This window comes from Pomacea canaliculata, linkage group LG7 (genome assembly GCF_003073045.1).
Source record: "Pomacea canaliculata isolate SZHN2017 linkage group LG7, ASM307304v1, whole genome shotgun sequence".
Lineage (NCBI taxonomy): Eukaryota > Metazoa > Mollusca > Gastropoda > Architaenioglossa > Ampullariidae > Pomacea > Pomacea canaliculata.
In genome coordinates this window covers 2,718,175-2,737,537 of record NC_037596.1, presented here as the reverse complement: position 1 = coordinate 2,737,537, position 19,363 = coordinate 2,718,175, and the positions used below count along the sequence as shown (strand labels likewise).

Genomic DNA, 19,363 nt, shown 5'->3' with positions numbered 1-19,363 from the left:
ACTGATATGCATTATATTTAAATCAACGAAATTATTAGTCAACATAGCAACATATATATATGAAATAATATATGAAAATAAGTGGATAGGAAGATGTAAGTCTTTGAGGGAAGGATGAGAGGCAAACACCATGCCAGCAGTGAATGATGTTTACATTCAGGTCCCTTCTGTATCATATTTGAATGTACTGGCAAAAATATCTACAGATTATTAAAAACTAACAAAGTCATTGGTCCGCGTAACCTATGCGTTGTGAAAAGTAGAATATCTGCAAAACCTGTCTGCTTACTTTCTTCTTAAAAAATAGTTTTAAAGAGGTCACATTTTAATATCGAGAAAGTTATTCTTCACACTTTTGCTCTCCAAATTTGACCGAATGACCTACTATCTTTTTGTTAACCATCAGCAACATCAACGTTTTGAATAAAAACATTGCTTCTGCGTGATAATCCCTGTTTTTAAAATAATGCGTCAAGGGCTGCATGAAAAGAATAAGAGTAATTTTAAGCTTCCCGATTCAATATATATTTATTTTATAAACGTATAGATAAATGTTTTGAAATTTGTGGAAAAATGACTTTCTCAAGACATGAACTGATAAAGACAATATCTATAACAGTATTGCAGCACAAATAAACCTAATAAAAAATAGCGAAGTTTATAGCTGTTTAACAGCTTCAACGACAGGCACTGGATCCCTTGTAACCTCATAAATGCCACACTTGACCTTGTGCAGAATGAAGACTACGTTGTTGACTGACATTACGGGGACACAGCTCTCTTGTGAAAAGGAAGTTTGTGTTTAATTGACAAGACACAAAAGTGAAGACAGACGTTTAGGCGAGGTCGTTTACTAATTATTATAGTAAACTGCAAACAATTCACGTTCATAACATTATTTTATGAGTATTTTTTGATGAAAATTGTCATGTGGAAGCTGCTCTGGTTGTTATTTTTCTCTTGTCGACTACGGCTTGTCGGTAAGTATTCTGTAAACACGTTTCGTTAACACACTACCATGTGAGTCAGCACGTACCTGTAACATGTCTTTGTAACGATTGAAACTTTTCGTAACCTTTTATCTCACATTTAGCTTTGATTTTTAGTCTGAATATAGTTAGCGTGCATACATCTATCAAGGACTATAAGGCGACCTTTATCTAAATACACACATAACTAATATGGTGTAAGAGTAAGACATTCCGAAAATCTACATACTTTCTTCAGTGGGAGAAAATCCTGTTTGTATATGTACACAATCAGTAATTTTCCAAAATTCCAATATACAGTCGCATATTAAACATACGATCCTTGATAAACATTGTTTTCTTTGGAAGTTATGTCGCAGAATGTGTAATTAAAAAAACCAAAATCATTCATATGTTGTTTTCTATATTTAAAGACCTAAGTATAAAAATGTATTTATTTGTGTTTAAAAATCTTTAATACAACTAAGCTGTGTGTTGGAATACCAGCTATGATTTAAAAATGATTATATTCCAAACATTAATTTCCCATCAAAATATCTTCAAGGTCGTCAGAGTCCTTTTAAGGGAAAATGTGTATGCCATTGTGCGAAAATAAGTTACTAGGCTGGTAGTGATAAAAGACAGCTGGTACAAGTATCGACGCTGACCTGAAATTAAAGATATCAGATTTACAACTTTATGGTTTACACCATTGTTATTTGCTGAGAAAGGGAGACATAAGCACGCACTCAAACATTTGTGTCTTCTTTTTTCTCGATGCAACTTTCAGGAGGGCATGCCATGTTCACCGCAGCGGGGTATATGGTGCCATAAAAATACTAATGTCAGTGTATTTGTAGGGCAGATTTTAAAATCAGTCCCCAAAATATATTTGCTTTTAGACTATGAGATATTAAGAATACAGATATCACATCTATTCTTTGCTGTGGGTTAATTGGAATAATAAGTATAAAAGTCACATGGTCATAGTTCACATTTGTTTTGTTTTTCCTCTTTAGTCGCGTCACTGGCTTTTTGCAATGACTGGAACTACCTGGAGGTAAAAGAAGGCAGAGATGACAACACCTTCACGTGTTCTGGATTCACAGATAGACAAGCAGTCACCTTTATGCTTGATGATCATATTTATTTAATAACATGCCCACCAGTTCCACCATCATGTACTGGCTTGGCTTTCGGATATTTTAATGTTAGCAGAACTTTGAGCAGAAGTATTGATATAACTATACTGGCGGCAAAAGCTGTAGGTAGCATCGGTGAGCATCTTTCATGTAACGACCAGACATGTCAGCTGGATTTAATCTGTAAGTATTAGAATCGATACAACTGTTATACAAGTACAAAGTATGGCAACACTAATATTTTTTTTATTAAAATATGATCTTACGGTACAAAGGGAATCAGTCATTACTACCTACAAAAATAGTTGTCAAAACACTCCACTTTTCCTGTTTATTGGTACCTTAATACTCTACTCAGACTTTATACAAAGTTAGCCTCACATTCCACCTAGCGAATTTTGTATGCTTACTTGCTGCCAGGCATTTAAGAACAAGAGCATACAAACACGTTTTAGAATCTCCTTTATCAAGTGCAAAACCAGTCATTGTACCTTTTTTCGTTGGTCACAATGGAGAAGGCCTTCAAAGTCACTTAGAAAGTGGTCGATGCCAATTAAGAAAGGCAAAAAAGTGGTTGGCAAACAAAATTAATAGACTAGACAACAATAAACATCGCTGCTTAGATTTACAGTGTCCCATAACCTCTGGCACCGGTACTATACGAAGCTGTCAGTATTATGATGATACAGTCATCGGTTCAACAATCAGTTATTATTACACCCTGTTACCTGATTCCTATTGTATAAAAATACACGGACAATATGAATATTTTAAAATGTAAGTTAGATTACTACATGTTGACATAACTGTAAAGTAAAAAATCAGAAAACAACTAAGTTACTTTGATACACACATTTTTACAGAGCTTCACATACCCAGTGTGAATGAAGGACGTTAGTGAGCGCACTTAGGTCAGCTCTTTGCTTCTTTGGTCAACCACATTTATTAGTCTCCCTATAACCGTAGAAGAGTAATAAAACAATGAAGAGCAGCGACGATAAAATTCGGCGCGACTAGTTTTCCTTTTACAAATTTGCTTCTCGTCTTTGTGCTATCAATCACGATTTTCACCATATTAAACATGGGAAAGCATTGCGTTCACCTTAGATATTGCAGATTACCTCCTCTCCCTGTGCATTTGATTTTTATGCTTGTTAAGCAGCTTCAAAATACTCTGACATTTTAAGAAAATGTTGACCTGTCATGTGTTTCATTCTTTCTGTTAAAAACAAGCGTAAATATTTCAGATCCTGCCGAGAACTCGACATGCTACATTCAGTTTAGTGGAGAAATGGGGGAGGTAACTGGCTGGTGCAATGTTCCCAAGCTCAGATCTACGAAATTTCTTAGTAATTCTGGCTGCTACTTTTACCGCACTTCTCAGGTATCATGTTATAATTATCTTCACTTAAACCTATTAATTAATGTTACAAACGACTTTGAAAATATACAAATGTTGTGCATGGCATTATAAGCTTTAAAGATTGATGGAAGAGAGCATTTTGTTCGCTGAACTTCAAAAATACATTTCATCTGCAGCATTTTTTAACCGTTTTGCTTCTAATTGTAAAGTATTTCTAAACATACGGTGATCTTTGCAAATCATATAAAGAATAAGGAAAAAATCATTTAACTATTTGACTTGTGAATGGTTTTTCGTTCCGAGACTGTAAATTTCTGTCCGTTCAGATAAAATATAAAATTTGTGACTGACTGTTCTACGGGGAGGGGGGGGGTGGATGTGTGAAAGACTTTAGGATAAGAGAGCTTTTGGTATATGGCTGCGATTAATTTATTTTAGACAGGTGACAACAAGCCTACAACAAGTGGATTTTATAACATGAACCTAAAGCCAAATGCACAGGCTGGTTATTACACAGGCACGTGTAACATGACCTCCGACTTACCAAGTGAGGGACGATACAGCTACACAGTCATCATCATGCCAGGGGAAGTCAACGTGTCTGCCATGTTCACGGGAAGCAATGAAATACGTTAGTCACTAAAATAATTTTGTTCTTTTCTTTATAACACTTACGCTTGTAATGGTTACCTATACATGTTAAGTAAGAATTCGGTTGATAGTGGATTAGGCCAGCAGAGGCAGACTAATTTCTTTTAAGCAGAGCGAAATCACATATTCTTCTTCTTCTTCTTCGTCGTTCACTCAAATGGACACGCCTGCCTCCTGCACAAATGATGCTGTGCGCCGCAGGTCCTCCAGGCTGCCGTGTAGCTTCCTCAGTACTGGCGTCTCATCAGTCCAAATGCGGTGCCTGAGTTCTTCGTGCATAGGACATTCTTGCAGTAGATGTGCTGTTGTCTGACTGCCTGTCTGCACGGGCACTGGTCTGTCTGCCGATTCGGAGCTTGGTGTAAAGGTGGTGATTGAGACGGTTGTGGCCTGTCCTCAGCCTGAAAATAATGACCTGCTCAGCTCTTGTAAGCAGGTAGTATGGGTCGTTTCGGTTGAAACGTGGGTGCTGCTGCAGCCACTTGTTGTGCTGTTGGCCTTTATGATGGATTTGACTTCGCTGTAGGTGGTGGACCTGTCTTGCTGCTCTTTTTTGGATCCTTCCTTGGCAAGAGTGTCTGCGGCTTCGTTGCCAAAAATCCCACAGTGGGAGGGAATCCACTCACATATAATGTCATGTTTTGTAATAGCAAGAGTAGTCAAGCTACCTTTACCTTGTTCCAGGTCGACCAGCCGCTAATATAACACACAACTGTCCTCAGTTCATAAAGGAAGGCAATGATCTGAACTGTCAATGTACAGCCAGTGATTTAGGATCGCCTCCAGGATTACTGAAATGGAACAGCATAGCATCCAGCCAACTGTCACTAACGGACCTGAGGAGAGAACAGCACGGAGTAAACTACGTGTGTAGTCTTACCTGGAACAAGACAGTCCAGCAGTCATTGGCCTACACACTTACTGTCATTTGTAAGTTATTAATGTTTGAACATTAAATTGAAAGGAGGACTGTCAGTACATCCTCGCTGATTATTTGTTCTTTGACTCTTTCAACATTAAAATTAAAGATATATTTCTGTATCCAGTAGAATTTATTATGGATATGAAAAAGAAAATGACGAGCGGATCAGAATTGATTACTTCTGAAAATTAAGTGATTTATTTTGAAAGATATGCAGATCGACAATATGATAAGTAAATGGATGATGATGATGATGATGATGATGAAAAGTACTATTATAATTATACGATTACGTAAGATGCAATCCATGTAACATTGAAAGCTCGTTTGCTACATTGTTGTGTATAACGATAATATTATTCAAAATATTCTATCAAAAGTACTTAAAAAAATTAACAGTTAAAAAGTACAGAAGATTTTTCAGATCCTCCTACCGATATAAGCTTCAAGATGAATAACAGCGTTGGCAGCACTGTGACTGTGGTTGAGAACACCACGGTTACCATGTGGTGTCAGTCTGACGGCAGACCCACACCTAATATGACCATCACTGACGTCACCAATCGTGTCTTAGAGAGCGTGCAGGCGGGAAACGTAACTCTAGCTGAACTCAGTCATTCCTTTGTTCAATGCGAGGCTTCAGGTGACTACAGGTGTGAAGCAGAGAACTTTGTGGGGCGCACATCCCAGTCCGTCAGACTACTTGTCAAATGTAATTCTTTGCACTATTTCTCTCACTTTCTCTTCCCTTTCATACAGAGGACAGAAACTAATCTTAAATTTAATATTTGGAATATTTCTGTGTGTATGTACGCGCACGCGTATGTTTCTTTAAAACCGACATTTTGTCTGTGTAAATAAGCAGTAGATATGAACTAGACTTCTTCTCCCTTATTATGTCCAGGTATTGCAGGGCTGCTAATTTTCAGATTCAAACCCCTAGGATGTCCATAGAGTCAGAGCTGTAATGGTAATAGCTCTAATGCAAGCGAAAATGATTTCATTTGAAAGTGACCAGAAATGTTGTGATATGTTACTTACTCTTACCCTAAAAATTCCCTCCAAACGCTGCTTTGTTTCTAGATATCTGACTTCAAGGTACTAAAGTAAGGTACTGAATCTGTTTAGTTACACATGTACCTTTGCAACAATACCCTTGATACCCTTTGTCAGTCTCTTCTTTGTGTCAACAACCTAGTCCGTAATGAAAATCAAAATCCAAACTCAGGATCTGAAAACTGAAGAAGTTTAAAGGAGTCATGCAGACAGGTCATCTTATTATATTTTTTCTAAAAAAAAGAGTACCAGGACTGATGTCACAGCAAATATTTACCGAACAATACTGCTTTAAGAGCATGTTTAAACGCTTTGAGAGACTGTGATGCTTAGTTTATTGTAAATATTTTTTAAATGAAAACAATAGAAAGGTTAGACAGCTCATACATGTATTTGATTTATAGTTTCATTTGAATTAAAACTTCAATTAAATGTGCTCAAATGTTAGCTAAGGTACTCATATTTGATAACTAGTTATATTAATGTCATTAAAAATAACTTTTTTTCCTTGTTATTGTTTGGTATGTGGGTACTTGTATGAAATTTGTTCTTATATTATGTTCTTTTAGGTAAGCCCAGAAATGCTTCTGCAGATGCTAGCTTTGTACCTCCCACTCTTCGGGAAGGCCAAAATACAAGTTTTCATCTAATTGCTTACCCGACACCTGTGAATGTGACAAAATATTTTATTGGATCAAATATGAACAGCTATGAAACCCCGGTCAGCGATGACGTGTTTCGTGTGGACTGCAGCTCCAGCTCTCAGTGGATTTATAAAATCACCTGCACAGTAACGGTCATCAAAGTGACGTCACACGCAGCTGGACTTTACAAGGCTGTGGTCAGTAATGAGCTCGGAGGTGTTCCACTTTTCTTTGAGGCCTTGCCCCAAAATACCACAGGTAGAGATTTAACATAGCTTTTAAAGAGATTTTTCACAGTGCCATGTCGGGGTGGTAATTATTCTTGTAAAATATACAGCCTATTGCTTGTATAACTTTATGGTTTTGTATAATTCACATGTAGAACTATTTCATAAGAAGGAGATATAAAACAAGTGTTCAATTACATCTCCTGTATTGTCTACTCAGTGTTGCTGTTCATAAAATAATCAGTCCACTTGCTTCTTTTTTAAATAGAAAAGAACGTTGACTGTTACTTCTGTTAAGAATATCTAAGTTACTCGCGCGCAAACACACACTTTCTCACTCATTTCTATACACGTACTAATCCCAACCCCAACACTTTATTTTCTTGATTTATCGCTAAAAGTTCGGTTTTAATTGGTTATTAAAATGTTATCTTATCCTTTTAAAGATCTCTAAATTTTTGTGAATCTTTTAAATCATTTCCTGAGCCGTACATCTTGAAAGCAAAATATGATTAGTGGTGCTGATTTGGAAGATTTGCTAGTATACAAAAAAGTATTTTTTGAGAGAAATGACATCATACACAAATGGGTTTTTTTTTTTACTTCAGTGAAACGCCTTAATCTTATAAATTATTGTTTTGGTTTTTCAATCAAAATATTTTGCAGTGACAACGGAAAAATTTACCGTGGTATCATCGATACAAACAACAACAACAACAAGAAAAACAACAAGCGGTATTAGTTTTTTCATAATATTTTCTTACAAAAGTATAATTTGTCACGAAAAAAAAAACACTTGGTCATTTTTTTAACATGATCAAATACATGTGTTTTTTTAAGAAATTAGCTTTTTTGTTAATTATTTATTGTATTTATGTTTTTATCTCTTCATTGTACTGGTGCAGTTGAAGTATGCCGCCAGCAGGTATAGGGCTTTTCTATTCCTTTAATTCAAGTCTTCTTTTGCATTTTCTGTTTTTCAGTTCGATGACCAACAGAAAGAGACAAATTAGTTTAACTTACAGCGTGTATTGTATCTTATACTTTTAATTAAAAAAAACTTTTGCAGATTTGTTGTTTTCTTTTGCCTTTTACTTGCATTTAACGTGTCGTAATGTCTTGCGCGAGAAAATCACGAGATTTCACTTTGCCGAATTTGCGTGCGGGATTCGACTCGGATATGCTTTTTTCACCGCTTTCTAAAGTAAATCTTAGTTAAACAACAATCGTTTTCTCACGACGAGGACACACTAACTTTTTAAGAGATGGAGGTGATAAGTTGTACCTAAGTTTGTTTTTTTGTTTTTTTTGTTTTGTTTTGTTTTGGTTTTTTTTTTGGTTTTGGTCATTACTATAAATCTGTTGTGTTACATCTTAGTATTTTGTTTGATCTTTTCTCTGACATCACCTTATACGGTCATAAATTAGAATTTATTGTTGAAGACAAAGTTTGCTCTTATAATTATAATTGGCTTAGTATATATTTCATTTATTTGGAGTTCATTTTATGCAAATAAGATTATTTCAATTTGAGACGCATCTTTTCAGAACGACGACATCACCATGACCCTGTCCTGACCCTGAGCCTGTATAAATGGTGTCTTTAATTTACTTTGTGTGTGAGTGGGTGTGTGTTGTAGTTATATGCGAATATGGCATATTAGCTTGTGTATGATGTAAGTAAAGGGATATGAGCAAATAAGCAGTAAAAAGGCACTTTACAAATCCTCATTGTTTTAATGTTTACTTGGTGATTAATTGATCCTAACACCTCTCTAGTCACAGTAGAATTTTCCGCTCTTTTTTTATGGATTTACTTGGAATATATTCAATAAATCTTTAATTGAAATCAGTCTAGCTGCTACTTGGTTGCATTTTCTAGCAAAGCTGCTAAGTCTTATTAAGCAGCAACACACGCAACTTTGTATTTATTATTGATAACGCATTAGGTACAGTTTAACATGCCAAACATTTGCAGATCGAAATGCTTACATAGCTGGCAATTCAATATACTACAGTATAATTAATACATACCTGACAGTAATTTGTTGAGAAGCACATTTCTGAATGCACAATCCCATTTGTATGACAAATGAAATTAACATCTTCATTTTTTTTTACAGCATATCATCAACGCGACTAAAGTTTCAACAAAAACAACGACAACAGCAACAACCACTCATGTATACGTTTGTATAGTTGCTTTTAGTGCTTTAAGCTTCACTTTCTTTAAGTTTACTTCCTACATGTGTGTCTTCTATCCACTCTTCAATGTGTTTTCGTTAATTATATTTTGTCTTTAAAGACAATGAATAATTTCATTTTTGCTTTTCCTGATCACCAGTGAATACTGACATAGTCGTAATAGGTAATAGTGATAAAGTCATACTAGTTTATAATGAAAGATTTATAATAGTGACTAGTGATTCAGTCGTACTAGTCAATAATAAAACAGTCGTACTAGTCACCAGGGAAACACTTGTTTGGTTCTGAAATTCCCAGTATTATCACCATCATATTCGTAAGTCTGATTTGCAATATTTTCTTCATAAATTCTGTGATATATTCTGTTTAGGGAAATTAGCATGTAAAAAGGTATTAGCTGGCATGGAAATTTGAAAACTGGCTGAAATTTGAAAACACCAATGAAATACATAGGCTGTAACTTATAATATTGTTTTGTCGTTTGTGTGCATTGATGGTAACCAAAGAATTACACATTTTGTTTCTTAAATGTTTTCACAACTTTTCATAGCTTTATACATCATCCTGTAGCTCATATTTTGACTGAATATGCAAATATTTATTCATAAAATTAAATTAAACAACATGGTTTCATTCCTGTTTAAGGAAATGTATTCAGTGGCCTACACCTTCAAGATGTCTGGCCTAGTCATGGTAAATTCACAGCCTGACAGTAAGTATTTTAATTACTATTTTTAATGCCCTTATTTTAAATGAAGAGTCTTAATATAATAAATTAAATCACGTGCTCTTCTTTTGTTTCTAAATGCATTTAAGCATAAAACAGTCTGGCGTTTAAGACCTATTGAAATCTTCCTTTCGTTTTATCAAAAAGGTTTCTTCAAAAAGACATCATCTTTACCTCCCCACAGACACAGAAGACCTGCAAAGGAGAGTACAGACCATGAGCTGTTACAGGAAGATTCTGCATGTCTCTGCATGTCGATGACATCCGTTCGCATAAATTACTAAATTACTGGGTGAATTTAGAGGCCTTTCCACTTTTTTTGATGAGATAAAAATTATTAAACGCGTTGGCCATATGCATATTTCTGATTTATAAGGTGCTAGCAAGTATTATACTAACAAGATAAATAAGTAGAAATATATGTTACATTTTATTATTTCACTCTGCCCAGACTGACGTGTTGAGGATATGATTAAATTTAATCATAAATGTGGAGTGGCCACATATCTACAAATAGAGTTTTCTTTAAAGATAAGAGAAACTTAGAACCTGTGGTTTGAATGAATGTACCAAGAATCACACATTTCTTCTATACATTTACGTTCTGAGTAATTGAATAATGTATCCACTGTTGTTAATAATTGCATGAGTTGTTATCGATACCTCGCACATATTATGTGTATTTTGTGTTTAAAAGATTCAAATTTTTGTACCTCCCTTTTGTTGTCTTTTTTGAATGCTTGTTACTGCGATCTCCGTTAGACACACTTTACGTATCTCTCAACCTAAATTATATGCAACAGATTAAAATCGGATTCATCTATTAAATAGTGATTTCTCGATACATGTTACTTCTGCGAGTGTATACTAAACAAAACCTTTTATTAGCAGACCTTTCCATAATATATTTTTATGCATCAACGACAGTATTGGTGACAAAACTGTAACTCATTTTATTGGCTTTTCCCATAACATAAATCATAAGTAGCTAATGTTCTTGAAATCGAAGTGTACACAGACGCTCAAAAATAAGTACTTTTGAGAACTTATCTTGAGTTTTCAAAATAGTTTATTTCACTTTTGATATTCGTTATATTAAAGTCAAGGATTGGAAAATATCTCGTTGTTAAATAATCGAAAAAACAAAATGTTACTCTTCTCTTGCTAAAAACAATTTTGTTATAGAAAACACTACAAATTTATCAGCTCTGTCACCCCTCTGTAAAATCTGTCGTGGAAAAGCCAGAAGGGAGGTTATTCTTGATTACACTGCTGGAGTTACATCACAGGAGTCTACGTGAGGGGCTTTCACTTCTCCAACAGACGTCTGGTGTATAATCATGCACACATGTCTGTGCACTGAATACGAATACAAATAATTTATTGTTTATTGTTTAGGCTAACATTATTAGCATGCAAAATATTACAGAGAAAATATGTAATACACAAGAGATGAATATCTTTTAGCATAGAGCAGTGTTCTTTTTCTTTGTTGCCAGATATACAAGCTTAGCAAGAATACATAGCATTATTTCATTTTTGTTGACATTGGATTTTTAGTTTTAAGTCACAAGGTCTATTACAATACTTTTTTAATGAAACATCTTCGTAAATCTATTAGACATGCAGTAATACAAAATTAAATTCATCCTCTTCATCGACAAGACGCATTGGGTTCATCTTATTTAAATTATTGTATGGTATGTAAAACAGTGTCATCAATTCTAAATCAAACTAACTACAGTGATTGAAAAATAAATAAACATCTAAATTGAAATACATCTCCTTGTTGTGCGCAGACATAAAACTAAATATCTCACTGAAGTAGGAGATATGTCTCCATTTTTGCCAATGATAATAATCTCTGACACCAAGTTTTGCTTCAAATGTTTGCTCAGTTGTTCTAACATTATGGAGCCAACTAATGTAGGTCTACAATGCTCCATTTTTATTTTAGCCAGCATCTCACCCAACTTACGTGTATGTTAACAGAAAAGTGGGTACCTATTTAAATCACTATATAAAAATATTATTAGGAGTCCGTGTATCCACACCAAGAAATCTTTCAAGAGGGTACAAAAGCACTTTTTCATTTTTCATACAAACAAGTTCATTGAAGCCTCAAACGTTTGCTCCGTAACATAAGTTCACTCTAATTCGTATGTCAACAAAACACATCTACAGAATCAATGTCTATCTTTTACAGTGTATTAATAATGTAAACAATACTTTTTTGTATTAGCAGTTAGGTCTTCAGATGCACGAGAAAAGCATAGCCTAGGGGAGAAATAAAGGTGTTGTTGAGTTGTGAGGTCACCAGGTCAACTTTTACTTTCACCAGCTGGCACCAGGAACTCTTTCTCTTTTCTTTTTTTCTTTCTTTGCTCCCACACGCAAACGTAAAGGTATTGAGCCTTGTAAGCAAAGTTGCAAACTGCCTTTCTGATAAACATACTAAGATATACACACTTTTATGCACAGATCAAACGGACATTTCACGTTCTATCATTCGACTTATTCAGCCAGATTGTGGATATATGCATACGACGTTTTGTGATTGGTATTATATAGGGGTGTGTGTGGGTGTGTGTGTGTGTGCTAGTGTGAGTGTGCGTGCATGTATGTGTGTGTGTGCGTGCAATACAAAACAAGAATCAAAGAACTGACTTGCGATGGCGTGTTTGATAAGGTGACTGTATAAACACTTCCTCCCACATTTCAATGTCATAGTAAAATACAAGGTTGACGTTAACAAGTCTCGAGTGTTTTAAACTTTAAACAACCAGGAACGAGATTCACTTAGGGATCCGCGATAGCACTGCTGATCCCAACCCCGAAAGCTACCAACACTGAAGAAGACAGTCCACGCTATAAATCGTATTATTTAAAGGGACTCATTGTGAATGGAGTGTTTTCTTGATAACATGAACAGGATATTGTGATTACGAGGCGTGCTGCACAGGTCATAAAAAGGCTTATCTGCTCTTAGAAATCATTTATTTGTGTGTCCATTGTACACTTCCTTAGAATAGCGTCTTGTTTAACAAATAATGTTTCGTTGTGTTTACTTCATCGCCCATAGCAACTGTCCAATATCTGTCACCAAGACGTAAACATGTTATTGCTGTCTTACTGGTAGATACTGAGATATAGCCAGGTAAGGCTGGTGTTGAAACAAAGAGCTCAAGACTGACCTAGAGAGTATTACGAGTCCTCTAAGAAACGATGTTTACTTGCTGTGGGAATGCGTATAGCTCTAGTCAGAAAGGCAAATGAATTGTTTGCGCGCGCGCGCGTGGGTGTAAGAGAGTGTGTGTGTGTGTCTATCGTCCTCGAGAAAACGAGATTTGTCTTCAAAGTATCTAATTAACCCTCTAAAGTAGGAAGTGTAAAGTACGAGAGCAGTCACTGCCGGGCTTATAATGTAGTAAACTGCAAACTAACTTAACTCTTAATAGCTATTCCTAATTTCATCGTTAGTTTCTTTCAAACTCCGGTCTGTATATCCAGTAAGGTTATTATTGCTATTCCCTAAAAAAAGATGTAAAGTATCTAATGTATATTGTTTTACTGACTTGAACAAAGCAACTTATTCATGTAAAGATATTAAATGACTATATCTATCATGCTAGTGATAAAAAACATTTGGTTCAGTTTAAAAGTCTGTTTGGGTCTCCCAACCCTGCGCCTCTCCTGTGGGTTCCAGCATTGTCTTCTTATATTGTCGGCCGGCTTTTGCAAGGTGTGACTGATCAAACCCCACTTCAGCTTCTTGATGTCGGGGATGGCAGGTTTTTGGCTGGCCCTCTCCCACAGGTCTGTACTGGAGATCTTAACGGGACATCTGATGTTGAGGATTTGACGCGGGCATCTGTTGACGAATAAGGGAATCTTGTTAGTGATGTGTTTGTCACATGGCATGTCTCAAATCCATACAGAAGGACTGACTTTTAAGTTTGTGTTAAAGATGTGAATCTTAGTGTGTAGAGAATTCTCATTATAGATTACCCTTTTGAGCACTTACGTCGGCGTGTTTCTTGATTAGAACGTCTTGATCATCTGAAACAACTGAAAAATAAACGCAAGTATCAAAGTTCTTTGCAATCCTTTCACAGGATTAATTCTTAGGTCATCCATTAAGATACAATAATTATTTCTCACATTCAAGTTTTGTTAACTGTAGAGAATGTTCTTACCTAAGTGAGTTCCAGTTAAAGGTATTACTAGAATTTCGTGTGTGACCTTATATCCTTCTGACGCATTTCATTTTTTCTAAAGAAGAATTGGAACTCACGATTTCTTATAGCAGTTCTTATTATGCTGTATGCAAGTAAGTCAAAGAAGGACTGATAAAAAACAAATGTCAAACTTAGCAAATGAAGGGCCTTGCTGATAACTCAAGAAGTTGCAGTTATCAGAAAAATAGTTCTTTCAATGTAGCACTCCAGGTAGTGTTCTGAGATACAGGCAATGATACATCCAGTGGTATGCCAGATTTATTTATTCTGACTAGCATGTTGTCACAAAATTTCTGTACTTATTACTGTTTGGCGTTTAGATTTCCTCTTGCAGGCTCCAGAAAGTAAGATGTATAACTCACGCACTTTACCAGACCGCACTTCTACACAAAATTTCAAGTAACTGGCGTTTGGTTTTTTGATTCTAGTTTAGCGTGTTTGTTTGCTCTCACAAATGACTTTATACTTATAGTTTTGCAATGAAGTAAAAATAATTACACAGACACTCTGTAAAAAAAACAATGCCATTACATTACATTAGTGCAGAAATAAAGAGAGCATACAAATTAAGGAAACTTTATTTCTTTATAAAAGGGTTAACCATTCAGTCATTCACCTGTTTATCGGTACCTGTCGTTGGGGAGAGCACATAAACGTGGCAGCGGACAGAGCCCGCTACTCTTTACTAATGGGGGGATTAAAGGCAGGTCCTACACGGGACCACCAGTCCAGTCGTTAACGTTAAATTCTTCTTTTGGCAACGATCCTAACTTTGCTATTGTCAGTGCTAGTCTTCATTCCATATCTTTTCAAACTGTTTGACAGTCTGTTAGTAATGTTTTGCAATTCTTCGTCGCCTTCAAAGCGTAGTTAGCAGATTGGTCTTCCACCAATTCAAACAGAAGTGTAAGTGTCGTGGCTTTTTTACGATGACTTACAGAAAATAGTCTTTGATGTTGTATTTGATAGACCTTTTTGCTGTAATTTCGTGACGTTCTCTCCTTTATGTCCCGCCATCGGCTCTCGATCCACTTCTGCTCATTTGACTTAATCTAAGATGTCGTTTGCTACCTATAGTGATTTCTTCTGTCTTAGACGCCATAGAACTTAATGGCCTGTTGACAGTAACACGTCTATGATGTTTTCATCGAGGGTGTATACATGACAGTCCACTAAGTTCAGTAAGGCGAGTTGACCGCTAACTGCGGCCTAAAGACCTCTGCAATGGACTGCAACCTGTGGGATGAAAGTGAATTCCTATCTGGTTATCTAGCAGAGTACGAAGTCAACGTACAAAGGCAACAAACTGAGGTACAGTGGTGAGGACACCAGACATGAATACGGAGTGGGCTTTCTATGGTGTGGTCGGAGCTGTCATCAATGGCACCCATTTATCTATGAGGCCGATACGTGTATTACTTTGAACTCACATTGTCACCATGAAAGCTACTATTGCAATCATGACGAAGAAACTTCGATATGAACTGAAAGTATTTCTGAAAATCCCTGAGAAAGTGGGTAAATAATCATTAACAAATATCTGTACATTGTCATTAATGTTAGAAAACAGTTGAATCATCACAGTACATCAACTGCTCTCACGTAGATTTATGGCTGGGGGAAGAAGGTAACAATTGTGGCTTTAAATTGAACGGAACCTAGGTAGGGGACATTTGAAATTTTAATGAATTCCGCTAGTGACAGTAAGTGTAAAGAAAACATTTTTTTTTGTGTGTTACAACTGTCATTCTTCATAGAAGGGCACAGCTATGATCTAAGTCCAGCGACCCGACGAAACTGGATTCTTTCACCAAGTACGATCTTATAAAACTACAGAAACCAGGTAAATTGTACGACTGTCAAAGAAATAAAAGTTGTTGAATAATAATAGTAATAAGAATCATAATAATAAGAATCATCATCATCATCATCATCATCATCATCATCATCATCATCATCATCATCATCATCTTACATAGCCCTATCTCAGTCCTATGGACAAGCTCATGACGCTTTACCAAAGAAACCTAAACCAAAAAAACAGAAGAAATAGACATTGACACGTAATAACATCACAACATAACATTCAAAATTGATGCATAGGAAATTCCAGACTAGATGAAAAATATGTAGCAAGAAGCTGTTTAACCGTGCGAAAATCAGTTGAAAAACTTTAATGAAGGCATAATATAATCCTGATTGACTTTTCCATTATTAATTTCTGCTAATTGCACGAAACTGGTTTTAAACGTTTGCAAGGGTGCATTTAAATATGATTGTTTTAAAGTATGCTTTGCTTTAAAGTTTCCTGTTAAAAGCTCATAGTAAACAAAAACTAATTGTTCTACAGTGCGATTTTATTCTTGTTATAACTTGCTTACCGAATTTACGTTTAAGTTTGTGGTTACTTTAAAACAGCTCCTTAGTTCCTATTTAAATAATAGGTATTTGATCGTATCTTGAGCAAGCATAAGCATACAAATATTAGTATTTCCATTAGTGAATACACATACATGTTTCACAAAATAGAGTTTTTCTTTAATATCTACATCTACCATTCATTCATCCGTTATAATCATATATTTTAGTGCATTAACTACTAATGCTTATTTAAAAACAAAAATACATTTTACCTGATCTTTTTCTTCCATATAAATACACCTGAAATGTATTTGAAATATACCATTATAATTTGCATTGATATTTTAGTAATATATTATAAAGCTAAAAACCAATAACTTACGAATCTATTAAAATATATATTACACCTGTAGCGAGTAAAAAGTAATTTAAAAAAGTCATTGTTCTTATCATAAACACTTTTTTTTTCTTTATACTACAACTATAACTTTTTTACGGTATGTTTAATTAATTACAGATCGAATTCATTTTGAGAATAATACCTTGTAGATTTAAACTGATATCCATCTTCGCGAGAAGGCGATAATGATGAAAAAAATGAGAATGCTGGTTTTTATCTATAACCTTAGGTTTGTGGTTTTGCCGACAAAATTTCCATGTAAAAGAGTACATAAGCAATCAATAGATAATGCAAATATTTAGTCCTGTTACTTACTTAGTATGATCCCTACTAATATCCCAAAGGCAGGAAGTAAAACAATCAATAACATTTCACATGTAGTGGAGCACCGAAGTTCCTTTATACAATCACCTAAAAACATATAAAATTATTGCTAATACAGTCAATATTTTGTTTGCTAAGTCTTACTGACACTGTTTTACCGATTCACTAAAACACGAAACAAGAAGACAATTATACAGTATAGGTACCTCAACGTCAGGCAGAAAGCAAAAGAAAAAAACATAAAGAAAAACATATATTCACCACCAAAATATGACAGTTGCAGTAGAATTAAAACATCCTCAGAACGCTACAAACATAAGCTGACAGAGGAGCATGCAGGGTCACACCCAAAATATATTGCAAAGTCGTGAACAGAACAGAGTAGCAGAATGTGATCAAAGTAAGTCCCGATGAAAAGGAAAACGTAACTAAAGGAACAAATAGAAGAGAGGAACGCTTAAATGGAGATGCAATATGTATTTCTCCTTTGAAGCTTAGTAATACTAAAGATAACATGTTCGTACAAAGCCCGAAACACATTATACAACCAACTAGTAAATTATAAACTCTATCTTTTATTTAAGTAGGAGTGACAGATCTTAACAGATCCATTGTTTATCGAATACTACAGCACAGCAACAAGGCTAAATGAGAAAGCACAATATCAATTAAGAAAATAAAATCTGCAAAAATTGATCATCGTTAATTCTTCTGTCAGAGTTTATATAACTGAAAAAGTATTCTTAGCAGGTTTTTTTTAACTGTAAAAAAAAATCTTGGCTTAGTAATGAGTTCAAAACTCGTCCTCAGTACATGAATTTTGTATAAGCATTTTAATTGCCATTAGTTGGGATTCTTTATTCTATAAAGTTAAAATAATAAGATAGATTGAGGACTAAAGCAATGAACTTGCTACGGCGGTGTAGAAGTGCTGGTTAGATTAATGTAGGATAACTAAATAAGAGTTTTAGATAAGACATTTAATGGCTTCGACCCCTTCTTATAGCTGATTTGACTAAATCATCGTTCACACGAAAATTTAGCTTCAAATTAAGTAAACTTTGATGTACTCTCTTTTCTAGTATTTGTTTGATGCCTGTACGTTTGCACGTGAACGCGCGCTTACGTGTGTGTGTTAATTACAACTTGTCAACCATTTGTTCCAGTTTGATCAAAAGAGAAGTTACGTTTAAAACTAGCGGTGTGGTCAAAAGATTTCCATAAATATAATTAAACTTAAGCATTAAAAGTTTAAAAATGACATTAAAGGACACTTACCAAGCTGGCAACTGTCTGTAAATGATGTTTCCGGTAGACAGTCAATATTGCAGATTAAAGTTTCATTACATTTTCCCAAAATCTGGAGTTGATAAGTATATATGTCAGCCTTCGATTCCACACAACTGCAGTTCAATTTACCAGCCTGGCCACATGTTTCATTATAAGGGATCTCACATACAGGATTCAATAGTTCTGACTCATTTTTGAAAGCGAACTGAAGTCTGTTAGGGTAACAAGAGGACGCCGCCGCAACTTTTGTTTTGTTAACTGAACAAGTAACGTTTCCCCACATTCCTTCTTGAAGACCAGTTGGACAATTTATTGAAATGATTTGGGACACACCACCTGTAAAAGATTCAAAGTTGAATTTATTATCAATGATATCGGGCTTATTTTTGCCCTGATAACGAGTATGTACAAATACAAATACAAATACTTTAATACTTTAACACTTTACCTGCAATAAAGGTGACTAATATCAATAGTCCATTTAGCTGTCTGATAGTCAGGTAGAGTTCTGATGCTTGCCCCTGTGTCGACATCATGAAGTTATCTCCTCGTCGCACTCGACTGAGACTTGCAGTCCGCCTGTTGAGTAGTCTAATGGATAGCTTCAAATAACTTTATCAGCTTACATACTGGAAGAAAGGTTGTCTAAAATTAGATCGGGCATTAAACACAAAACTATGACTCGAAACACTGACCCAGTCGCAATAAGGTCTATATATGCAGCAGTTGAAAACTAAAGTGCGATACGATGTGTGTGTATTTTTGCACAATTTTACTTTGTATTATAATACAATATGTGTTAATGCTATCATAAACAAGATATAATGCTATCATAAACAAGATGG

The 19,363-nt window shown here is 35.2% G+C and overlaps 2 protein-coding genes across 3 annotated transcripts; one reads left to right on the top strand and one right to left on the bottom strand.

Annotated features, from left to right (window-relative positions):
* The first annotated feature begins 2,191 nt into the window (after positions 1-2,191).
* Positions 2,192-7,021, top strand: LOC112568429. The gene is made up of 5 exons (XM_025245731.1): positions 2,192-2,293; positions 3,358-3,494; positions 3,912-4,104; positions 4,809-5,054; positions 6,672-7,021. Exons 2-5 carry the CDS (start codon positions 3,402-3,404, stop codon positions 7,019-7,021), a joined length of 882 nt encoding a protein of 293 aa, XP_025101516.1. The 5' UTR covers positions 2,192-2,293; positions 3,358-3,401.
* A 5,252-nt stretch (positions 7,022-12,273) lies between these two features.
* LOC112568371 lies at positions 12,274-19,117 on the bottom strand. Of its 2 annotated transcripts, XM_025245651.1 has the most exons (6): positions 18,967-19,117; positions 18,507-18,854; positions 17,220-17,315; positions 16,777-16,804; positions 13,930-13,973; positions 12,274-13,776 (listed from the first exon to the last, which is right to left on the bottom strand). In XM_025245651.1, the coding sequence occupies exons 1-5, from the start codon at positions 19,052-19,054 to the stop codon at positions 13,961-13,963; spliced, it is 573 nt and encodes a 190-aa protein (XP_025101436.1). In that variant the 5' UTR covers positions 19,055-19,117; the 3' UTR covers positions 12,274-13,776; positions 13,930-13,960. The 2 variants fall into 2 exon arrangements, with proteins under 2 accessions (XP_025101436.1, XP_025101438.1); XM_025245653.1 differs by lacking the exons at positions 12,274-13,776; positions 13,930-13,973; positions 17,220-17,315 and having other exon boundaries at positions 16,486-16,804.
* Positions 19,118-19,363: the final 246 nt, after the last annotated feature.